Below are 21836 nucleotides of genomic sequence, written 5' to 3' on the forward strand. Positions count from 1 at the left end.
CCGGCCCAAGCGGCCCACCACGCTCAACCTCTTCCCGCAGGTGCCGCGGTCTCAGGTGAGGTGCCAACGCGGGGGGCGGCGCCCTGGGCCGCCGCGGAGATGTGAGGGGGAGCGCAGAGGGGCTGCAGTGGAAGGGGACACCCACGGGTCCAGTGTCTGGGGACAGCGCCTGCATAGAGGCCGCAGTGGCTTGCTCCCGGGGGTGGGATCCGAGCAGCGGGCAGAACCATCCTTAGGAAGAGGGCTGAGTCCAGCTGGCCGGGCTTGGAGCCTTGAGGCGGGATTGAAGGAGGAAAGGACTGGGGTTTGGAGAGGAGTAGGGAATTAAGAGAATGAGGCTTTGAGGGGTTCGAAGGGTTTGGAGCCTGGGACCTCAGGCAGTGGCAGGGTTTCTCCTTTAGGGTATGGGGTTCCTGGTGAAAGCAGGGTAGGAGCAGGGCCTGGAGAAAAGGGCATCCGAAGTGGTCATCGTTGGGGAGGCCATGGGGGATTGTGGCCAGGTGGGGATGGGGAGCTTAGGGGCCACAGGCAGTTTGAGATCTGGGCAGCTGGGGATTCCCAGAAGGCAGGGGAGAGGAATGGGGGATGGAGTTGCTTGGCTAAGTTGGGGGCCTAGGGCCCCTGGGAGGGTGGCTGGATGCCAAGGAGAGTTGAATAGGGTTGGGGGAGCCGGCTGTGGCCCTTTGTCTTCCAGGCTCATCAGGAGCGGTGCAGGGAAGGAGCTCCTGGGAGGTGGGGCGGCCGGGGCTGCAGGGAAAGGCTTGGTCCCTTTCCCAGGATCCTGTGAATGGCTTTTGGCAGCCTGGCTCAGGAACGTGAGGGCTTGGGAGAGAGCTCCCAGGGGAGGGAGCCTTCATGGAGTGGAGGGAGCCCTGTGTGGGCATTGTGGGGAGGGGTCCCGGGGCTGAGAATGTAGAATGGGCAGCCCAGGATACCCAGGAAGGAGGGTTGCTGACAACTGCATCTGTCAGTCCTCGGTCACGTGCCACTGTGGTGGGGGGTGCAGGAAAACTCTGTTACGGATTTGTCACTGGGATGATTCATCCCTGTCCCCCAGGCCAGCTGCTGGGGAGACCCTTCCTTGTGCTTTTTCCAGGCTCTACCAGAAGGTCCCCACCCCTTCTAGGCCATAACTTCCCAAGCTCCAGAGCAGAGAGTCACCCGTCTCTGACTTGGGCTGGATTTGAGCATTTTCTAAGTGACCCTCAGTGTCTGGGACTGGGTGTCTGACTGTGTCTCCAGAGAGCTCCTGCTTCTCTTCTCCCCCACCTCCTACCCCTCTTGCCACCACACACATTGGCCATCACCACCTTTGTTAAGGGTGATAAGAGCATCTCCCTGAGGGCTGACCAGCTTCCCTGAGCAAGGCGGAGGGCCATCCGGAGCCAGCAAGCCTGGCTGCGACTTGCCACCCTGCTTGCCTGCTCCAGAGGAGAGCTGGGAGTGAGGCGTTTGACAGTGGAGGCGGGGTGAACACAGCAAACGGCCCTAGGGATGGCCTGAGGGGGCAGGGCCGGGGCCTCCCTGTGCCGGGCACTGTTGACCACTTCCATCACAAGAGCCTTTTGTTCCCCGCACAGGACACACTGAATAATAATTCTCTGGGCAAAAAGCACAGTTGGCAGGATCGGGTGTCTCGATCATCCTCACCCCTGAAGACAGGTAAGTCAGGGCCCTCTTCCTTACCTGGACCTCCGCCTGCCCCGACTCAGTCCCCACTGCAGAGAGCAAAGCCTACGGTCTCCAAAGGGCTGAGTAGAGGTAAACCGCCCACCCACATCCCTGCACAAGCCCATCCGGGGCTGACATCAGTGGTAGCATAAGTGAGCTGACTGGCCCCGGAGAGGCTCTGTCTTGGTTTCTGTGTCACCAAGCTGAGAGTGGCGGGTGCAGGTAGCTGGGAGTTGGGAGACAGCCCCTGCCTTCATGACCTGCCTGCTCTCCAGGGGAGCAGACGCCGCCACATGAACACATCTGCCTGAGCGATGAGCTGCCCCGCCAGGGCAGCCCCGCCCCCACCACAGACCGGGGCACCTCCACCGACAGCCCTTGCCGCCGCAGCACAGCCACCCAGATGGCACCTCCGGGTGGTCCCCCTGCTGCCCCGCCTGGGGGTCGGGGCCACTCGCATCGAGACCGAATCCACTACCAGGCCGATGTGCGACTAGAGGCCACTGAGGAGATCTACCTGACCCCAGTGCAGAGGCCCCCAGACCCTGCAGAGCCCACCTCCGCCTTCCTGCCGCCCACTGAGAGCCGGATGTCGGTCAGCTCCGATCCAGACCCTGCTGCCTACCCCTCCACGGCAGGGCGGCCACACCCCTCCATCAGTGAAGAGGAGGAGGGCTTCGACTGCCTGTCGTCCCCTGAGCGGGCTGAGCCCCCAGGCGGAGGGTGGCGGGGGAGCCTGGGGGAGCCGCCGCCACCTCCACGGGCCTCTCTGAGCTCGGACACCAGCGCCCTGTCCTACGACTCGGTCAAGTACACGCTGGTGGTGGATGAGCACGCACAGCTGGAGCTGGTGAGCCTGCGGCCGTGCTTCGGAGACTACAGTGACGAGAGTGACTCGGCCACCGTCTACGACAACTGTGCCTCTGTCTCCTCGCCCTATGAGTCGGCCATTGGAGAGGAATATGAGGAGGCCCCCCGGCCCCAGCCCCCTGCCTGCCTCTCCGAGGATTCCACGCCTGACGAACCCGACGTCCATTTCTCCAAGAAGTTCCTGAACGTCTTCATGAGTGGCCGCTCCCGCTCCTCCAGTGAGTCAGCAAGGGGAAGCAGCTGGGGGGTGGGGGTTCCCTAGCGGGCCAGAGCCAAAATGTGAAGTGTTCTGGGAGGCGACCCCAGGCCCCATCTGGTTAGGACTGAGGCTTCTACCTGCCCCACTAAACCTGGATCAGAGCTGCGACCTCCCATCCAGCCACACCCCCTCACCTGCAGGTGCTGAGTCCTTCGGGCTGTTCTCCTGCATCATCAATGGGGAGGAGCAGGAGCAGACCCACCGGGCCATATTCAGGTGAGAGCCATGGGCTGGCTGGGCCTGGCCACGCAGCAATTTGGGCCACATACCACCCTCCATTTGTCACCCCTACATGGCCTCAGCCTAACCTCTGCCATCAGCATTCATTGATCCACTCAGCCCTGGGAGGACAGTGTCCACTCTCTAGGGACTCAGAGTATGGTGACAAAGAGGATGGCTACAGTGAGGGATCCCAGGACTGCGCACCTAGTCTGGCCGGGGGCAGGGCACCCAGGAGGGTGACCAAGAGGATGCCTGCCCACAGCCCACCTGACCCTTCTCTAGACAAAAGCCTGCACTTCCCACAGCCTCTCCATTTCAGGGGGGACCCTGCCCACACCCTCCCTTGGCCTGTGTTTCCTCAATGGCAGATGCATGTTTGCTGGACCTCGCTCTCCCCTGCGGTTAGCACTGCCACAGGCACCCAGGATGCTTTTGCAAATGTTCACTGAAATAACAATGCTGCTGTGGCTCCCAGACCCCAGGGTAGGCCTGGCCAGACAGGCCCTGGTGCCGAATTTCTCACCTGTCCTTGCTGGGGACAGGTTTGTGCCTCGACACGAAGACGAACTTGAGCTGGAAGTGGATGACCCTCTGCTAGTGGAGCTCCAGGCTGAAGACTACTGGTACGAGGCCTACAACATGCGCACCGGTGCCCGGGGCGTCTTTCCTGCCTATTACGCCATCGAGGTCACCAAGGAGCCCGAGCACATGGCAGGTAGCGTTCCCTCCCTGGCCTGTGCCCCCAGCCGCCACCTCTGTCTGCCCCGACTTGCTAGTGGGTGAACGTGTACTCCAGATCTTAGCCAGACAGGTCGGGGGCTGAGTGGAGGTGATTTTAGGTCCTTTTCACGGTCGAGCAAAGTGAGGCCCAGCCAAGTTGGGCAGCCAGGGATTGTGGCAGCCTCTGTGGGCTCTGCCATTCCCCGTACCTCACCTGCCCTCCTTCGCTTGGCTGCTCAGCTCCCTCCTGCTGTTTCTGCCCCTCCTCAATTCACGCTTGCTTTCCAGCCCTGGCCAAAAACAGTGACTGGGTGGACCAGTTCCGGGTGAAGTTCCTGGGCTCAGTCCAGGTTCCCTATCACAAGGGCAACGACGTCCTCTGTGCCGCTATGCAAAAGGTACCTGAGCCCTCTCCCTTCTCCTCCCTTGGATGCTCCCTGGGGCAGAGGAACACAGGTGTCTAGAGGCAGTAAAGGCCTCAGGGCTCAGGCCCTGGGACAGGAGGGATCAGCAGAGGAACAGACAGCAGCTGACGTGGCTCCGTGTGTCACCTATAGATTGCCACCACCCGCCGGCTCACCGTGCACTTTAACCCACCCTCCAGCTGCGTCCTGGAGATCAGCGTGCGGGGTGTGAAGATAGGCGTCAAGGCCGATGACTCCCAGGAGGCCAAGGTGACTTCTCCCAACCCAGCCCCTTCCTTCCATGGCCCCCAGTTTTCCCCCAAGACTTGCAGTGAAGAGGCCATCTCCTCTCACCCTCATTGCAGGCCAGGTGACCGCCCTCTTGCTTCTTTTCTCCTTCCTGTAGGGAAACAAATGTAGCCACTTTTTCCAGTTAAAAAACATCTCTTTCTGTGGATATCATCCAAAGAACAACAAGTAAGTGGGGGTGGGATGGCAGTGGAGGAGGCACGGGTGGTCTGCAGCCTTCAGGTGGTTGGGTGTGGGCCGAGCCCCTGTCCCAGCACAGACAGACCTGTCCCTGCAGGTACTTTGGGTTCATCACCAAGCACCCCGCCGACCACCGGTTTGCCTGCCATGTCTTTGTGTCTGAAGACTCCACCAAAGCCCTGGCAGAGTCCGTGGGGTACGTGTGCATCCTGCTGAGCACCCAGCCCGAGGGAGTACACCTAATCCCAGGCCCTAGGGCTGCTTCCTGGCGCTCAGCTTTGCCCCTTGGTTTCCCCCGCAGCTCTGGAGAACCATCTCCAGACCCCAGTGCAGTGGTGTGGAGGGAGGGTGGCAAGGCAGGGCGAGCCTGAGGAGTGGCTTCCAGGCTTGGTAGCTGCTGAGCCACGTCTTCAACTGACATCTTACTGGGAAATGCAATGGCAATTCTGTAGAGAACAGAGCCAAGTGGCCCCGGCCAGAGGAACCAGAGCCACATTCAGGCCCCAAGGCTGCAGTGGGAAAACCCTGGGTTGGGATCCCATTTCTCCCTTGCCAGTGGCGGTCTGAGCCATCTGTGTGTCCCCGGCTTCTAGGAGAGCATTCCAGCAGTTCTACAAGCAGTTTGTGGAGTATACCTGCCCCACAGAAGATATCTACCTGGAGTAGCCGTGCAGCCCTGCCCTCTGCGTCCCCCGGCCCTCAGGCCAGTGCCCGGACAGCTGGCTGCTGACAGGATGTGGCACTGCTTGAGGAGGGGCACCTGCTACCACCAGGGGATGAGGAAGTGGGGGCTGCTGGCCCAGGGTAGGGGAGGGTGGGGCAATGGGGAGAGGCAAATGCGGTTTATTGTAATATATGGGATTAGATTCATCTATGGAGGGCAGAGTGGGCTGCCTGGGGATTGGAAGGGGCAGGGCTTGGGGGGCAGGCCTCTGGCAGAGAAGGACGTCCGTTCCAGGAGCACACGGCCCTGCCCCATCCTGGGCCTTACCTCCCCTGCCAGGGCTTGGGCGTTCTGGCTCCTGCCTTGATGAAGCCTGTGCCACCTGCAAGTGCCCACCCTGCCCCTGCCCCAACCCCCACCGAAGAGCCCTGAGCTCAGGCTGAGCCCAGCCACCTCCCAAGGACTTTCCAGTGAGGAAATGGCAACACGTGGAGGTGAAGACCCTGTTCTCAGCTCCGTCATTTGCGGGACTTTGGGTGGCTCCTGCCACTGACCTCACCGGCATGCTGGCCTGTGGCAGGCCTAGGACCTCAGTGGGGAGGAGGAGCTGCCGCAAGGCCTGGCCCAGCAGGAGCGGGAGGCTTCCTGACTGACACAGGCCAGCCCCATCTTGGTCCTGTCACCCTGGCCCCAACTATTAAAGTGCCATTTCCTGTCTGGACTGCAGTGGATGTATCTGTGTGGACCCCTCCTGTCCCCATCTCACTCCCAGCCCAGGAAAGCCAAGCCTTTGTCATGCGTAGTATCTTTATGGGGGCCTTGGGTCACAGGTGTGCATCGTCATAATACTCAGCAAGGTCGGGCCCATCTCGCTTGCGCTGCTGGGCCCGGGACAGGAGGGGTCGAGGCCCTCGTGGCCACGGGTGCTTGGGGAGGATGCCATAGTCTAAAGAGAGAAAGGAGGACATGGGTGGGAGGGGCAGCTGGCACCCTTGAACAGATGTAGTTTGGGATGACAAGCCCCTGAAGGCTGGACTTGGGGCACCCCTTAGGGGAGTCTCCACTGTCAGGGAGGGGCAGGGGAAGGGGACGAGAGAGCTACTACCATCCACCAGGCCGGAGAGTGGCTGTGAGAGTTCCAGGGGGGCGGAAAATGCCTCAGGAACAGACCGCTGAGACCTGTGGAAGAGGTTGGGGTGCTCAGCCCTGGCCCAGAAAGCCACCGCCACCTCCTTGTGAATGGGGGGATGGCCCAGTGTGGGGGCACTTGGCAAGTCCTCCAACACCCAGGGTACCAGGGCCGGCCAGCCCCACTCCAGAGAGGGGAGGGGCAGCACCTCTGCCATCCAGCCCGAGTGCCCTGACCCTCTGTGCCCCAGGAGTCACCTCAGAGGCTGGGAGTGAAGCAGTGCCACTGCCAGGATGAGGTGGAGGAAGAGGCTGAGCCCAGCCCGGGGGCGCAGAGACCCCAGCATGGCGAGAACCATCTCCTACACAGGTCCCAGCTCCTGTTGTCCCTCTCCTGGCAGGACGGAACCTGTTGCCGGTTCCCAGGGCCACCTCACAAAGGGCCTTCATTCCAGGCCTGTGTCAGCACCTGCAGGGCCAGCAACCTCCACCCTGAGGCTTGTTTTGTTCTTACTGATGCTGTTGGCTAATAGGTGCCAAACCCGATCTTCTTGTAGTGTCGCTGCCTAGGGAATCAGGGCACACACCGTACAGTCAGATCTCAGCTGAGGTCCTGACCTTGCCTCTTGCTAGCCGGACAGGTCACTTCATCTCTGTGTGCCGGAGTTTCCTCATCTGTGATGTAGTCCATAACACACCCTACAGACAGGCCCTCCGAAGAGGGCAGGGGCTCCTCACCACCCAGAGCCCCCGCCATTCAAACAGCCTCCCCAACTCCCGCTAGCACAGCAGGAGGTACGGGCAGGTCCTGCCAGCTGAGGAGCCCAGGGTGGGTCTTTTGGCTCTGCCCGTCTCAGGGTCTACGTGAGACGGAGCGTCCAGGCTCCTCATGTCCCCGGCTCAGGACCTCTCCCTCTTCGGCTGCCTGCAGCTTAGAGCGGCCTGAGGCTAGATGGATGGCTTCCAGATGTGGTGGCAGAGCTCTGGACCTGCCCCTCAAGTGCAGGCTTCAGGAGGGCAGGGAGGGCTTTGTTCACTGGAATCTGCAGCCCTGGACCCCTGGTAGGCACCCAGTGAGCGCGTGCAGCTTGGCCCTGCACTGGACATCAGCTGCAGGTGCCACCAGAAGGCCTCTGGCTGGCTCCTGGTTCTCCACTCAGCAGCCAGGCTCAGTCCACTTATACCTGCAGTGTGAACCTGGCTCAGCAGAACCACAGCAAGCCTTCAAAACAAAATTCCTGGCCCTACCCCAGATCTGTAGTATCAGAACCTGAGGGCTGAGCCCAGGGCTCTGGAGCTTTGGTAATCCAGCTGCTTGAGATGGCCAACCTGCCGGCTGGCCCAGCCGCTCTCCTCTGACGGCCGACGGCCCCTGGGAGAGAAGTCCCTTGCTTCCAACCCTGGCTCCTCCAGTGGCCCCATTCACGCTCCTGGTCCTGAGAACCCAAGGCTGACAAGTTCTTGGGGTTCCTTCAGCCCCGTCATCCCCTGCATGTTGTCCCTGCACTCACTTCCCAGTGGCCACTTCCCTTTGTAAGTCCTGGAGACAACATGTCTCCACAAGCCTGCCTCAGCATCCTGTGCACACCAAGGATCGCTCTGCCAGGAACCTGGAATTCTGTCCACTCTGCCTAACCCCAAAGTCCCTCGTCCTTTCTGCTCCTCATCTCCTAGACACCATCTTCTTCCTCCACGCCAGTCCCCAAGACTAGCTGGGGTTACCCCAATCTCCCGCTGTCTGCTGCCATTGCCATTGTCCCTCCCACTGCTACAGACCACTGCCTCCGTCACGGCCCCATTCTTTCACCTCTGCCCGCCAAAGCATCCTCCACCAGGCTGCTGGAATTTTCACAACACAGGCCCCTCCCCCCCCCCCCCCCCACAGACCAGGTCCAAGTTTCTTCCCTGGGTAGGTGATGCTGTGTTCAGTTTGGCCCTGACCTTCCCCTCCAGCCTTCAGCTCCCACCTCCCAAGGCTACACACAGCGGTGACCCCGGGCACACAGCCGCCCCTTGAAGGCTACCTATCGAAAAACTGGCCAGTTCTACCGGCTTCAAGCCTGCCTGAGTCAAGGCTTCGCCGATGGAGCCTGATGAAACCCTTCACCTCTGTCACCACTGCAGGCAGGTGGTCGCCACTACCGGGCCACCCCCAAGCTAGACCCCACTCTGGACATGCCACCTCCTCCCAAGCCCCCCGTGTGGCACCTGCATCCACATGCTTGTCTCCTCTGTTGGTAGAAGGCGGAGGACAGGGGTCTGTGCTTCACGGCTGGTTTCTGATGGCCGGGCATGTGCCCAGAAATGCCTGTTCCACTAAGCTGGAGACCATAGGAGCCCAGGCAGTGGGTTCCTGCCTGTGGGTGAGGGCCTAGGGGGCGCTCCTCAGAGGGCCCTGGGGAAAGCAGCGTGTCTGGGAGGAGGTGAGGCATGGAGGACCCAGGTGCAGATGGAGCCCTCTCTGTGGGTTTGAAACTCTAGCAGGAGAGGCTGGCTCTTCACAGGGCCAGTGGCTGAGGACAGGCTAAGGTCAGGGAGAGCAGCCTGCAGCCCACCCCGTCCAGGCCCTCCCCCATAGCAGCTTACATGGCTGCAAGTGGACCCGGCCTCTGGAGCCTGTAGGGCGAGCGTGGGGAAACCCCAGCTCATACCCCCTGAACTGGCCCTGGCTTCCGCCCCAAGCCTGTCCAGCTCCCACTCCCTCCCCAGTGCTGGCCGGTGCCAGACGTCCTTTTTCTAAGGAAGAAAAGCCTTTTACTCTCAACCGAGGATGCAGGGCTTGAAGTGCCACTTGCATGGGAGCCAGGCCCACTGTTCACCAGGCTCTGTCATAGGGAGGCTGGCAACACCATGGCCTTGGGCTGCCAGAGCCACACGGCCCTGCAGAGCAGGGGCAGGCAGAGGGCCCCGGCCATAAGACACGCTGGGCAGCGTTCACTCATCACCCAGGTTCAGCCTTCCTGCCCTCACCAGGGGCCAGCGAGAGAGCAGCAGTGTTCGCTCCTGTGGTTGCCAAGGCAAGCGGCTTCCCGGGCTCCATGAGGTGAAGTTACCGCTTTCTGTGGGAGAGGAGGCTGGATTCCACTCCTAGTGAAGGCTTCTTGGCCCAGCAGTGACAAGGTGCGGGTTGCAGTGGCATCGTCACAGGAGGGCGCAGTCAAGGGGGTCCTGGGAAGAACGCTGGTGGCGACCAGGGCTGTGTGCAGGGCCTGGCCGGTAGGCACGGAAAGGCCGCACGCTGGGACGCTGCTGGAGTCAGTTTTATTAGGGAAGGGGGCCCCCTGCCCCGCCCCTCCCCACACCCTCCTTCCGGGAGGTCTGTCAGCCCCAACTGTAGAAGTAGATTTTCTGCCAGGTGGGCAAGTAATCCATGAGCGGCCCTGCAGTGGGAGAGGGACACGTCAGGGCGGGCCAGACCCCAGTCTGTGCTGTGGCGCCACATACAGCACCTCACCCCTGCGGCCCAGGAGCCCGGCTGGCTCTCTTGCCCTGCCCCTAGGGAGGCAGCATCGCAGGGGACTCTGGCACCATTTACAGACAAGGACCCTCAGGCCCAGGGAAGCTCAGCCAGGGTAGGCACTGAGGGGCCTGAGTCAGGTCCAGTCACCCAGTGCAAGCCCAGTGGGCCTCTGCTGAGGGAGGATCTCAGCAGCCCGGTGGACTGCTTCTCTGCCACTGAATCCCCCCACGATGAGATGGTCCCATATTGCTCCAGGATACTGTGACCAGAAAAAGGCTGGCAGCTGATGTGGTCTAACAGTTGCCCCATCACTGGACACCCTCCTTCCAGCCAACCCTGGCTCCTCAGGCCACCCTGGCTTATGCCCAGGGGTAGTCCCACCCAATCCTGACTTCCTGACTTCCTCTAACTGTGCCAAGAATCGAATTGCAAGGAGACACAGGAGTCAGGAAGATGTGGCACGCATGCGCCTCCCAGCACCAGTCATCACGTCCCCGCCCCAGCTTACTTGTGACCAGGCCAACGCCAGGGATGTGGTCGGCCAGCAACTGGAGCAGGAAGAGGATCCTGGCCCTGGCGGAAGCAATACATGGGGAGCAAGTTGAGCTGGGGGGGGGTCCCTGCAAACCAGGAGGCCCAGAGGCCTTCGCTTTTGAACGCAGTGCATTCCTAAAAACAAAGGTGACTTTTTTGGGAGCTAGGACAGAGCCCGGTACACACGGGCAAGACCTCTGGGGTTGGCTCTGGCCTCTGCGGCCTCCACCAGCTCAGCTTCGGGGTGGCCGCTGGCCCACAACACCTCCTCCCATTCCTCCTTCAACTTCCACCGACATCCAACACCAAAGGCCTCTGGAGGGTCACGTGTGGAGCAGCGCCTGGGCAGTATGGAGGAGGGTTCAGGGGGGACAACCCCACCCTGCCCTCGGGAAGCCCCCAATCTGGCAGAAGCGCTGGCCTGCATGGAAACCTCACAAGCCACCACCAAGAGCAGTCAGGACCCCGGTAGGGGACACAGTACTGAGGAGGGCACATTTTGGTTCAGGGGAAGGGCAGGGGCCAAGGCCCTGATTTTTAAGAGATGAGGGTTTTCCACAGGGGAACTCGGGTGAGATGAGGATGCTGATGACAATACATAGTCCTAGGTGCTTACTACGCCCCACGCGCTGCCGCATGCGTTAGTCACTGAGCCCCTGAAAGTGGGTGCTGTCATCAGGCCCACCTTACAGGTGAGGAAATGCGGCACAAGGCATCAAATAACTTGCCCAAGGCCACACATCTGGAAGGCAGCCTGGCTCCTTACATATCTGTCTGAGCAGCAAGAAAAGAGGAAGGCTGGCTGGGTGCAGGGGCTCACGCCTGTAATCCCAGTGCTTTGGGAGGCCGAGGCGGGCGGATCACCTGTGGTCGGGAGTTTGAGATCAGCCTGACCAACATGGAGAAACCCCATCTCTACTAAAAAATACAAAAGTAGCCAGGCATGGTGGCGCGCGCCTGTAATCCCAGCTACTCGGGAAGCTGAGGCAGGAGAATTGCTTGAACCCAGGAGGCGGAGGTTGCGGTGAGCCGAGATCACGCTGCCAGCCTGGGCAACAAGAGTGAAACTCCATCCCAAAAAACAAAAGAAAAGAGGAAGGCTGGCTGGGTGGGTGCAGTGGCTCACGCCTGTAATCCCAGCACTTTAGGAGGCCAAGGCGGGCCTCTGTTTCCCCAAAGGACAGGGAGCAGGGTCCAGAGAGATGCCAGGGTGCAGTCCGGAAGGAGCAGCCTTAAGTTTCTTTTTTGTTTTAAAAAAAGAGACGGTGTATTGCTTTGTCACCCAGACTGGAGTGCAGTCACACGATTTCGGCTCACTGCAACCTCCGCCTCCTGGGTTCGAGCGATTCTCCTGCCTCAGCCTTCTGAGTAACTGGGACTACAGGCACCCGCCACCACACCTGGCTAATTTTTGTATTTTTAGTAAAGATGGGGTTTCACCATATTAGCCAGGATGGTCTCTGTCTCCCGACCTCATGATCTGCTTGCCTCGGCCTCCCAAAGTGTTGGGATTACAGGTGTGAGGCATCACGCCTGGCTAAACTCTGCCAGTTTTGTTGTTGTTGTTGTTTTCTGTTTTGTTTTTTTGAGACAGGGACTTACTCTGTCACCCAGGCTAGAGTGTGGAGTCATCATAACTCACTGCAGCCTCAACCTCCTGGCCTGATCCTCATGCCTCAGCTTCCTGAATAGCTGGGACTTACACGCACACACCACCATGTCTGGCTAATTTAATTTCTTTTTTCTTTTTGTAGAGATGGGTTGCCCAGGTTAGTCTCAAACTCCTGGCCTCAAGCAAACCTCTTGCCTTGGCCTCCCAAAGTGCTAGGATTATAGGTGTGAGCCACTGCTGCCCAGCCTATGCCAGTTTTTAATGCAGTTATTAGGTCCTAGACAAAGGGGGTCCCGGGAGCCTTGTCTGTGTCACAGTCCCAGTCACTGCACAGGGTTCCCCCATCAGACTGTGGCCTAACCTCACACAGTCACAGTGGCACTGGTCCCAAGCTGCCCCCTGCTCAACCCAGCAGGCCTCTCTGAGGCTGGGAGCTCTGGAACCTCACAGGTGACTGAGTGGGGGCTGAGCCAGGCAGGGAAGGCCAGGGGAGACCATGGGTTTGGGATCTAGCTCTACCACTGGCCAGCTGGGTGTCTTTAAGTTGTCCAACCTCCTTGAACCTCCAGGTCCTCCTCTGAGAAGTGAGGATAAGCCAAACTATTTGGTAGGAAAAGTGGAAATGAGCTAGAGGCCATGGGTGCTCACCCTGTTGCCATCCCTGTGGGCCACCTGGCAATGCCCTTAGCCCTGCCCTCAGTGCCTCTCCTGCCAACCAATGTTTAAGTTCCTGCTCAAGGGGCCTGATGGCCCGCAGAGCTCTGCGGGCGGGATGGCTGGCATCGGTTGACTGCCACCCAGACAACACACAGTGGGTGCTCGGTGAAGCCTGGATGAGGCGTGGGGGAGGGAAGGCACCAACAGGGACCGGAGCACCAGTGCCCGCCTGCTGGCCCTCTCCCTGGCTGAGGGTGGCCTGGGTGCTCACTCGGAGAAGCGGTCGTAGAACGGAGAGCGGAGCAGGTAGTAGAGCAGCAGGACGGTCCGGCGCCGCAGCTCCCGCCGTTCCCTCCGGGTCAGGCCCTTTCTGTCACTCAGGAGGCTCAGGCTGGGAGGCAGGTAGGACATGGTCAGGGCCAGGGGCATGATCTAGGCCCACGGAAGGGAAGGAGCCATGGGCTGGGTGTCCAGAGGGGCAGCAACAGGAGGAGCAGGGGCTGCGACCGCCCCGCCTACGTGAGGCTGGGATTGTAGCAGAAAGCCCAGAGGAGAGTGGAGCCCCGGGCGGGCCCAGGCTCACCTGGTCACATCCACAACACCAGCCAAGAGCCAGGGTTTCCACGACCTCTGACCCCACAGCCCCAGGCTAAGCACTGACGGCCAAGGCGTCAAGGATGTCTCCAGCACAGGGACCTTGCTCAGCGTACCCCCCACTCGATCCCCAGCCCACAGTGCCAGCCCTCTCCTGCCCCGCGCTAAGGATACAGTGCAGCAGCGGCCGGGCAATGTACAGAAACTCTGCGATGGTCTCCTGCAGTCCTAGCGGGGTGGGGGTTGCACTCAGCTCCTCGTGGTGCTGCTGCTGCCATCCCTCCCGCTGCTGGGGAGCTCCCCAGTGCCTGGAGTGCAGGGACGGCGCTAGAACAGAAGGGCAGCAGATGAGCGAGCCAGGCCCAGGCTGGGGCAGGGGAAGGTGGCTGCTGACCAAAGCCAGTCCCTCAGGCCCAGGCAGACACAGCACCTAGGTGCCCAGGCCAGCCACATCCTCCACTTACTGTTCTGGAGGGTCCGCACCACCCGGTTTGACCGCTTCCCCACGTAGGACTGCTCCTGGCTGCCATGGCTGTGCTCACCATCTAGCAGGGATAGACAGAAGGCCATACAGTCAGAGTGACATGCTTCCAGCGGAGCCTGCAAAGAACATGCATGCAGTGAATGCTCAGGGGCTAAGGGGAGAACGGATGAGCTTCTACTATGGCAACAGCTGAGTCAAGGGAACTACAACCGGGGTAGTGGCTCAGCACAAGAACTGTCCACAGAGCAAAGCACTCTGCAGCCCTCCCTGGCCTGGGGAAAGCTCAGCATAGCTGTGGCCAGAACCAGCCTCCCGGAACCCATGGACAGGCAAGGCAGGGAGGGCCCAGCCTGACCACATCTATGGGGACCACAGCACCAGAGGGGCTGTTTCCTCTCAACCCTTTGCCTTCAAAACAATCATGATGACAGGCAATGAACTGCCCCCACTCAATGTCCAGAGAGTGAGGCCCAGAAGCTGACGGGATGGGCTCAAAGCCCTGAAGGGACAGATGTGGCGGGTGCCCTGCCCCCTGCCTCTACAGGCTGTGACTCTGGACACAGAACCAGGCCCAGAGGCGAGGTTGGCAGCATCCCATCTGTTTCCTCTTCCTGCTGGCCACAAAAATGAATGACTCTGGCCATCACAAGTACTGGGTTTGTGTTCTGATTTTGTCCCTAGCCGCATCACTGTCTTTTTCATCGAATACAGGGCAATGAGAACAGAGTTGATGGGGTCAGGTGTGCTCCATAAACAGATACTACCGTATTCATGCTGGTTGGATCTAAATCCTCAAGTTAGTCCCACGGCCCATTCTGCTCTAGGGCTTGGGGAAGTAGCTCACCCGGGGGCTGTGCCTGCGTCTCTCTGTCCAGTGGAACGATGGGGGGTGAGGTCTGGAGGCCAGCCTTGAACCAGAGCAGCAGGAGCATCCGCAGTACAGCCCTGGGTCGGGGAGTATGTCAGGGCTGTGGGGAGGTGGCTAGCCGGCGGGAGGTCAGGGATGCTCTGCTGGGCACCATCTGTGTAGTTGGCCTGCGTCACCCCAACCCAGGACCCCCTCCACAATCCCAACCTACTTGGCCAGTTGGACGAAGGCGATGACAAGCCAGCGGCCCACTTCGCCCCACACCTTGGCAGCTCCCATCTCCATGAACACCTCCACGCACTCCAGCACGCTCAGCCATGTCAGCAGCTTCTGCTGGGACAGCGACTGCAAGAACCCCAGGCCAAGAATCGGGGGGCTGCCTGTAGTCCCAGGTCCTTCTCCTGGGAGGGAGCTTCTCTGACAAGAGATGTGGACCTGCTCCTTTCCAAGCCTAACTGTGCAGGTGTGAGTTCAAACACCAACTCCACCACTAACAGGCTGGGGGACCTGAAACAGCTGACTCTACCTCTCCCCATCTGAGACAAGTCTCTTCATCTCAGATGGAATACTCACACTTCACAGCTCACCTAATGAGATGGTTGAGGCTCAGATGGACACAGGTCTGTCTCATACTCCATGAGACACATGCTGCATGCATGGGCTAGCTGCTACTATTTCATTCCTGAGTCCCCATGCTTCCCACCCTGTTCCTGGCAGAATTCTCACCACAGGCAACTTTTTCCGAAGTTCCTTCCGTAGGATCCCATCATTGAGCAGCACAAGCAGGTTAGAGGCGGAGTACACTGAGGGGTAGAGAGTGGCCTTGAGAGGCTGGTTCTGCAACCTCCATCCTTCTCACCTTCTCCCCAGAGCTGCAGGGATCATCTGTCACCTGCTCTGCTCAGACACCCACAGACTATGTGGAAACCAGCCTGCCTCTCCACCCACTTCCTCAGCACTCCCCTCTCCCCAACATGATCTCACAAGGGTGGTTGGACCAAGAAAGGATGGGTCAATCTCAGTGACAAGCCAGCTACTGCCCTGTTGGATGGCACTGGTCAGCCAGCTGCCCACAACTGCCCATCGCTCTCTGAACTGCCACAGATATGCGGTCCTTCCTCCTAGCCTTTTCTCTCTTGGCAGCCTGTCCCTAAGGGTCTATTCCACCTCCATTTTTCCTTTTTCTTTCTTTCTTTTTTTTTTTTTTGAGTCAGAGTTTTGCTCTTGTTGCCCAGACTGGAGTGCAATGGCACGATCTCGGCTCACTGCAACCTCTGCCTCCTGGGTTCAAGCGATTCTCCTGCCTCAGCCTCTCAAGTAGCTGGGACTACAGGCACCTGCCACCATGCCCAGCTAATTTTTGTATTTTTAGTAGAGATGGGGTTTCACCATGTTGGCCAGGCTGGTCTCAAAGTCCTGACCTCAGGCGATCCACCTGCCTCTGCCTCCCAAAGTGGCTGGGATTACAAGCGTGAGCCACTGCACCTGGCCTCACCCAAAGTGGCTGGGATTACAAGCGTGAGCCACTGCACCTGGCCTCACCTCTGCTTTTCAAAACCCAGTTCATTCTTTCAGGACTGTGACCGCAGTCACTGGGCAAACACTCTTGAGGTAGTTACAATCTGGGAATCCTGGAATCTGGGAGATCTAGACTCGAATCTTGGTTCTGGGACCATCAGTGAGTGTTCTCTAACCTCACTGAACTTCTTCCTTAAATGGACAGTGAGGACGATAACAGTACTACTTAATATGATTATAGGGAGGATTAACAAGTAAAGGTAAGAAAGGTACTTAGCCCAGCTCCTGGCCAGTAGTGAATACTCAGATAAGGTCCCCAGGCGTGTCTCTTGACTTAGGGACATGGAGGGCCCAGGACAGTGAACAACAGACCTTGTTCCGATTCAGTCATAGCACAAGAAGTCTAACGGGCAGCCCAGGACCTCGGGTTGGGGTGTTCACCCGCTCTGAGGAACTCACCTGGGGCCAGGCAGCCGATCCCCCATCCCCCACCCCCAGAGCCCGGCTCACCCAGCTCTGACAGCTCGTGCGAATCGGCGAATCGACCTGGGGAGAGGGTACAGAGGAAAGTGTGAGCGAGCATCTGCCTCACAGTCTTCGGGTCCCGGACGTCCCCTCCCTACGCCCTTTGGGAACCTGGATGGGTCTTCTCAAGCACAGCTATCAACACCCTGACTCCGCAGGGAAGGGGGCCACTGGGGTCATAGGTCAGGGCCCAGAAGGAACGGATCAAAGGTCAAGGTGGCACCTGCCAGCAGGTAACTGAGGCCCCGCACTGCCATCTCCAGCTGAGCCGTGGCGGCTGGGTGATGAGTCACGTACTCCTGGTAGCGGAGGCCCAGGAGCCGCAGCTTCTCCATCCTGCCCTCGGCACCAACAGATCCAAGGAAGGACCGTACGACAGCCCGCGGCGCCCTGCTTCCTGCGCCCTCCTTCCTGCTTCCGGTCTTAGGCCCACCTCTCGGTTGCTTAACTTCCGTGGGCCAGAAGGCTGGTGACTTGAAGAGCCGGTGAACCACCCTTCACCCATCTCTTGAACCACTTCCCACTCGGGTAGCGCTTAGCAACTGAGGGCCCAAACCCGGCCCCCTACTCCCTCAAGTCATTGGTTAGCACGCTCACCGCCCCTGACCCGCCCAGCGTGTTCGGCACCCAGCTCTTCCGTTTACTGGGTTGGCTGCCCTTGCGCCTGCGCAGTTAACGCTCCGGGAAAGCTGGGCGGCAGTCAGAGCAGTGCATTCTAGAGAAGGGAGCTGAAGCCCCGAGTCTTTCCAATGGAACGCCGAGAGACTCGAACGGCAGGGCCGGACTTTAAAGGGCTGGGAGATAGCGGGTTCTTGAAAAAAGGAGCCTCGATCAGATTTGGAGAAATGCGGGCGTCTAAATGCAATCGGACTGTGTCTCAGCGGGCGCACGTTCGGCCAGTATCCCCATCTCCGTTTCCTCAACAAAGGTAGTGCTGGGGAAACTGAGGCAGTAAGGAATCCAGCCCCCTAGTGCCGTCTCGATGCCCTAGACAGCACAGTTAGTGCTGCGGTTTCGGCCCCAGCTCCCGTATGCACTGTGCCCCCCAAGGGCGCGCGCCTGCATTCCCACAGACGCGAAGAAAGCCCTGGCCCGGGCTTCTCTCGGCTAGGGGGCCCTTGGGCGGGAGTGTCCTTTCTCTGCGTCTCGGATTTCCCGATCTGTAAAATGGTTTGAGGGCAGACTTGATCCTTGAACTCAAAATCGATCTCAGCTTTTCGGCCCTCGGACGCACCTCGCAGTCCTCAGCTGCGCCCCAAGGGAGGGGGCGACCCCTGCGGAATACCTTCCCAAACCAAGCAGCCTCCCTGGAACGGGTGGCATCGGGAGAGCTACGGCGAGTGGTGGAGGGAACGGGAGCTCTGGGGAGGCAGCCGCTGATTGGCTGCGGGGAAAGGGGCGTGGCAAGGGTGAAGCAGTGGGCCAGCGCACTGGGGGAGCGGGCCAGCGGATTTATGGTACCTGAGAATAGTAATGCATTATTTTATCTAATCCTCTCCACCAGATATCTCCAGATGAAGAAAGCATCCGTTTAAGCACGCCCAGCCAAAATTTGAGTGCTGGTCTTTTCTGACCTCAGAGACTAGGCGGTTTCTTTTTATTCATTTTTTTTAACTTTAATTTTATTTTTAGAGACCAGGTCTAAGCATTACACCTCACCAGGAAACCACAGCCTTCCTTCCACTGCCTCACCCCACCCTACTCCATAGCTTAGTTTTCTTCTCTATCAGGTGGGGGATTAGAGCTGCCCTCTACTCACATCAAAGAACGAAGACGCAGGGAAAGGTGACCAGAGAGGAGGTGGTCGTGGGCATTGTCGGCATCATTTCTGGCCACCCTCTGGATGCCAGGCTTTCTTACCCTCCTCCCAGCAACCCCAAGTTGCTATGAACTGTTCACAGATGGGAAATTAGAGGCCAATAAGGAGGGGAAAGGATTTGTCCCACATGGCACAGCAAGGCACTGGCCAAACGGGCCACAAGGCGGGTCTCCAGTGGCAGTGACCTCTCTCCTAGTGCCCACAGCCCACAAGAGCTGTGACATATTGAGGCTCCTTGGTCATGAGGCCAGTTAGCAACTGGGATTAGGACCTAGGCTCAGGGCCCTCAAGGTGAGGCTCCTTCTCCCTTCCTCTGCCCCACTTTGTTTTTTGTTTGTTTGTTTGTTTTTGAGACAGAGTCTCACTCTGTTGCCCAGCTGGAGTGCAATGGTGCAATCTCAGCTCACTGCAACCTCTGCCTCCCAGGTTCAAGGGATTCTTCTGCCTCAGCCTCCCGATTAGCTGAGCCTACAGGCGCCCACCACCACGCCCAACTAATTTTTGTATTTTTAGTAGAGACGAGGTTTCACCATGTTGGCCAGGCTGGTCTCGAACTTCTGACCTCAGGTGATCCCCCTGCCTCAGCCTCCCAAATTGCTAGGTATGAGCCACCATGCCCCAACATCTTAATGAACTTGTTCCTAAAACCTCCAGGTTGGCCACTCCTCCAGCCCTCCCTCTGCAGCTGTGGAGAGGGTGTGGAGGGAGAATTTGAGGTTCTTCAGCACTCCTTGGGCTGGAGGTCCTGTTTCTGAGGAGAGCAAGGTGTGGAGGGGAGAGGGGCAGACTCCCCAGGACAGAATAGGTAGGGGCTTGGGCTGGAACCAGTTTCTCCTCCCTCCCTCCAGAACTGGGAGGGGGAGCATGGCCCCAGCCACGCTGGCAGCAGCAGGTCTGCCTGAATTTCCTCTCTAGATCCCGGGCCTGATTAGGCCCCAGAGACAAAGAGTTGCCGTGTGTGCAGGAGGCTCCTAGGGTGGCCCCTCCCCTGCTCCCTGGCCCCCTGCCTGGACTTGGCTGTCTTGTTGGGCTGGAAGGATTTTTGGGCAGGTTGAGCTGTATCATATCTCATTCAATTTGTCCCAAGTCACAGGGGAAGAGAGGTGGACCAGTCCAACATGTACAGATGAGAGTACCAGAGGCCCAGAGAGGGAGCCTCACTGGTCTAAAGTCACACAGCAAAGTCCTGGGCAGAGCTGGGTCAAAATGGGTCTTAGGCCAAGAGGAACAGCATCCGTTTATATGCCCATACTTGTCTCTTTCTCCCTCCACGCCCCTAGAACAACCCCTTGGGGGCCTAGAAGGCATCTCAGCACTTCAGTTTCCCTGAGTGGTGAGGCTGAGCCAGAAGAAGGGCCAGCATTGTGAGTGACCACAGTGAGATCTGCAGACCCAGCTTCCTGCACTGACTTCCCCAGCCCCTTTACTGAATACTCATCCTGGGCCAGCCCCCAACTGTGTGTACACTCTGCCTGGTCCCACATGGTGTTTGTTTGTTTGTTTTTAGAGACAAGGTCTTTGTCACCCAGGCTGGAGTGCGGCGGTATGATTACGGCTTACAGCAGCCTTGACCTCCTGGGTTCAGGTAATCCTCCTACCTCAGCCTCCCAAGTAGTAGGCGCATGCCACCACACCTAGCTAATTTTTGTATTTTTTGTGGACATAGAGTTTGGCCACATTGACCAGTCTGGTCTCGAATTCCTGGTCTCAAGCAATTCACCCACCTTGGCCTTCCCAAGTGCTGGGATTACAGGCATGGGCCACTGTCCCTGCCTGGTCACACATGTTTAACCCCCACAAACAGTCTCTGTTGAAGATCCTGGAGAGGGAATCACGTTCCCCCACCCCAACTTTAGGCTAGAGATGAAGATCAGGGAGGCTGGAGGCTCAAGCTCCAGATGCCTGAGTGGCCCTTGCATGGCCCTTCTCAATTCCCGGGTGTACAAGAGCCGCCATCAGTCTCCATAGCAACCATTATCCCTGCCCTCCAGAGACCCAAAGCCTGACCTTCCCCATCTCCCAGAGGAAGGCTCCTGGCCTCACAGAGGAGGAGACTGTGGGGTCTCAGGCTGGGCTGCTTTCCACAGCTTCTTTTGAGTTTGCCTCACTTTTTGCAGCCAGAATTTGGGCAAAGGACACAGCCTGAACCCCCTTTCCAGGGTCAAGGGAGGAAGATTCTCATTCCAATCCACTTTCCACACGTATTGAGCACTTGGTATGTGCAGGCCCTGGTTGGGCACTGGGGACTGGACAGACAAGGTTCCAGTCCGGTGAGCAGCTTACATTCTGGGAGGGAGACCAGCAATAAACAAGCAAACAACTTCAACTTTCCATGAGTGCTAGCCAGCCCTGGGAGGCTCCGCTGCCAGAAGGAACGTCAAGGGCACGTCCTGGGGCGGGAGACCCTTCCGGAGGAGGGGCAAGAAAGCTGCTTCTGCAGCGCTGAGCCTGGGGAAGGGGGATGAGTGGGGCCGCTTGAGACGGGAGGGGCCGAAGGGTGCAGGTCACTTAAACTCTCTGGAGGAGAATCAGCCCGCATCATAGGATTAATCGAGGGTGGTTAAACCCTTAGCACAGGGCCTGGCACGCTGTTCTGGTTTAGGGTCCAAAGCACCCTCCACCCCTTCCCTGGCCTGCTATGGGGTGCGCGGGGGAGAGGGAGGAAAGACGAGCTCCAGGCCGGGACGCCCCGGCACAATCACGACGATTTGGACAAGAGCGGGGATCCCCGGCCCAGCCCAGGCAGTTTAGGCCGCCCGCGTCTGGGGCCCCTCGCCAGCTCCCGGGCGGGAGGCGGCCTTCACAAGGCGGCTTTGTCCTGGCGGCGCCGGCAGGGCCTGGCTAGGCCACCTGGACTGAGAGTGGGGGAGTTAGGCGAAGGCTTCAGGTGCCTGGCGGCTCTGGGGCAGGTGTTGGCCGGCTCCGCCCCTGTCCCCAGGGCAGGTGTCCCGGACCCCCGCGGCCTGCATTCCAGCCCGCTCCCCCTCCCTGGTGTCGAGCTCCGGCCGTGTCTTTGATCCCGGGCCCGGGGACACTGGCCCCTCCCCTTGGGGAGTGAGGGGAGGAGATGGGGCCCCAGAGCGGGGGCAGGGCAGGTAGCGGGGCCTGGGCCTTCGCGGGTGGCTGCTCCAGCTTCCCCAGCCCTCCCCGCGTCCTGGTGGGAAACTCAGCCCAGAAGGAGTCTTCGGGGGCTCCTCGCGGGTTGGGGAACCGTCGGAGGCCGGCGCAGGGGGCGGGGCAAGGACCCCGGGGAGGTCACCCCGCCCCTTCGCGCTCAGCCCTGCCGAGGTGAAACCTGAGCCCAGGTTGGGGGCGGGACCGGCCGGCGCCTCTCTCCC

General features: G+C 59.5%; 3 protein-coding genes across 5 annotated transcripts; 1 reads left to right on the top strand and 2 right to left on the bottom strand.

Annotated features, from left to right (window-relative positions):
• On the top strand, nucleotides 1–6020 carry MAPK8IP1 (mitogen-activated protein kinase 8 interacting protein 1). Of its 2 annotated transcripts, XM_011963294.1 has the most exons (10): nucleotides 1–55; nucleotides 1581–1662; nucleotides 1947–2759; nucleotides 2941–3016; nucleotides 3565–3737; nucleotides 4031–4140; nucleotides 4300–4416; nucleotides 4553–4623; nucleotides 4733–4831; nucleotides 5229–6020. In XM_011963294.1, the coding sequence occupies exons 3-10, from the start codon at nucleotides 2075–2077 to the stop codon at nucleotides 5299–5301; spliced, it is 1404 nt and encodes a 467-aa protein (XP_011818684.1). In that variant the 5' UTR covers nucleotides 1–55; nucleotides 1581–1662; nucleotides 1947–2074; the 3' UTR covers nucleotides 5302–6020. The 2 variants fall into 2 exon arrangements, with proteins under 2 accessions (XP_011818684.1, XP_011818685.1); XM_011963295.1 differs by lacking the exon at nucleotides 1–55 and having other exon boundaries at nucleotides 1608–1662; nucleotides 1955–2759.
• A 68-nt stretch (nucleotides 6021–6088) lies between these two features.
• LOC105527104 (chromosome unknown open reading frame, human C11orf94) lies at nucleotides 6089–6823 on the bottom strand. The gene is made up of 3 exons (XM_011963292.1): nucleotides 6686–6823; nucleotides 6405–6478; nucleotides 6089–6245 (listed from the first exon to the last, which is right to left on the bottom strand). The coding sequence occupies exons 1-3, from the start codon at nucleotides 6784–6786 to the stop codon at nucleotides 6124–6126; spliced, it is 297 nt and encodes a 98-aa protein (XP_011818682.1). The 5' UTR covers nucleotides 6787–6823; the 3' UTR covers nucleotides 6089–6123.
• A 2341-nt stretch (nucleotides 6824–9164) lies between these two features.
• Nucleotides 9165–17989, bottom strand: PEX16 (peroxisomal biogenesis factor 16). 2 transcript variants are annotated; one of them, XM_011963296.1, is made up of 11 exons: nucleotides 16903–17989; nucleotides 16665–16700; nucleotides 15363–15439; nucleotides 14848–14981; nucleotides 14613–14713; nucleotides 13749–13829; nucleotides 13459–13611; nucleotides 13274–13346; nucleotides 12962–13081; nucleotides 10396–10460; nucleotides 9165–9673 (listed from the first exon to the last, which is right to left on the bottom strand). In XM_011963296.1, exons 1-11 carry the CDS (start codon nucleotides 17012–17014, stop codon nucleotides 9585–9587), a joined length of 1041 nt encoding a protein of 346 aa, XP_011818686.1. In that variant the 5' UTR covers nucleotides 17015–17989; the 3' UTR covers nucleotides 9165–9584. The 2 variants fall into 2 exon arrangements, with proteins under 2 accessions (XP_011818686.1, XP_011818687.1); XM_011963297.1 differs by having other exon boundaries at nucleotides 9165–9807.
• Nucleotides 17990–21836: the final 3847 nt, after the last annotated feature.

Source organism: Colobus angolensis, unplaced genomic scaffold, assembly GCF_000951035.1.
Source record: "Colobus angolensis palliatus isolate OR3802 unplaced genomic scaffold, Cang.pa_1.0 Scaffold61, whole genome shotgun sequence".
Lineage (NCBI taxonomy): Eukaryota > Metazoa > Chordata > Mammalia > Primates > Cercopithecidae > Colobus > Colobus angolensis.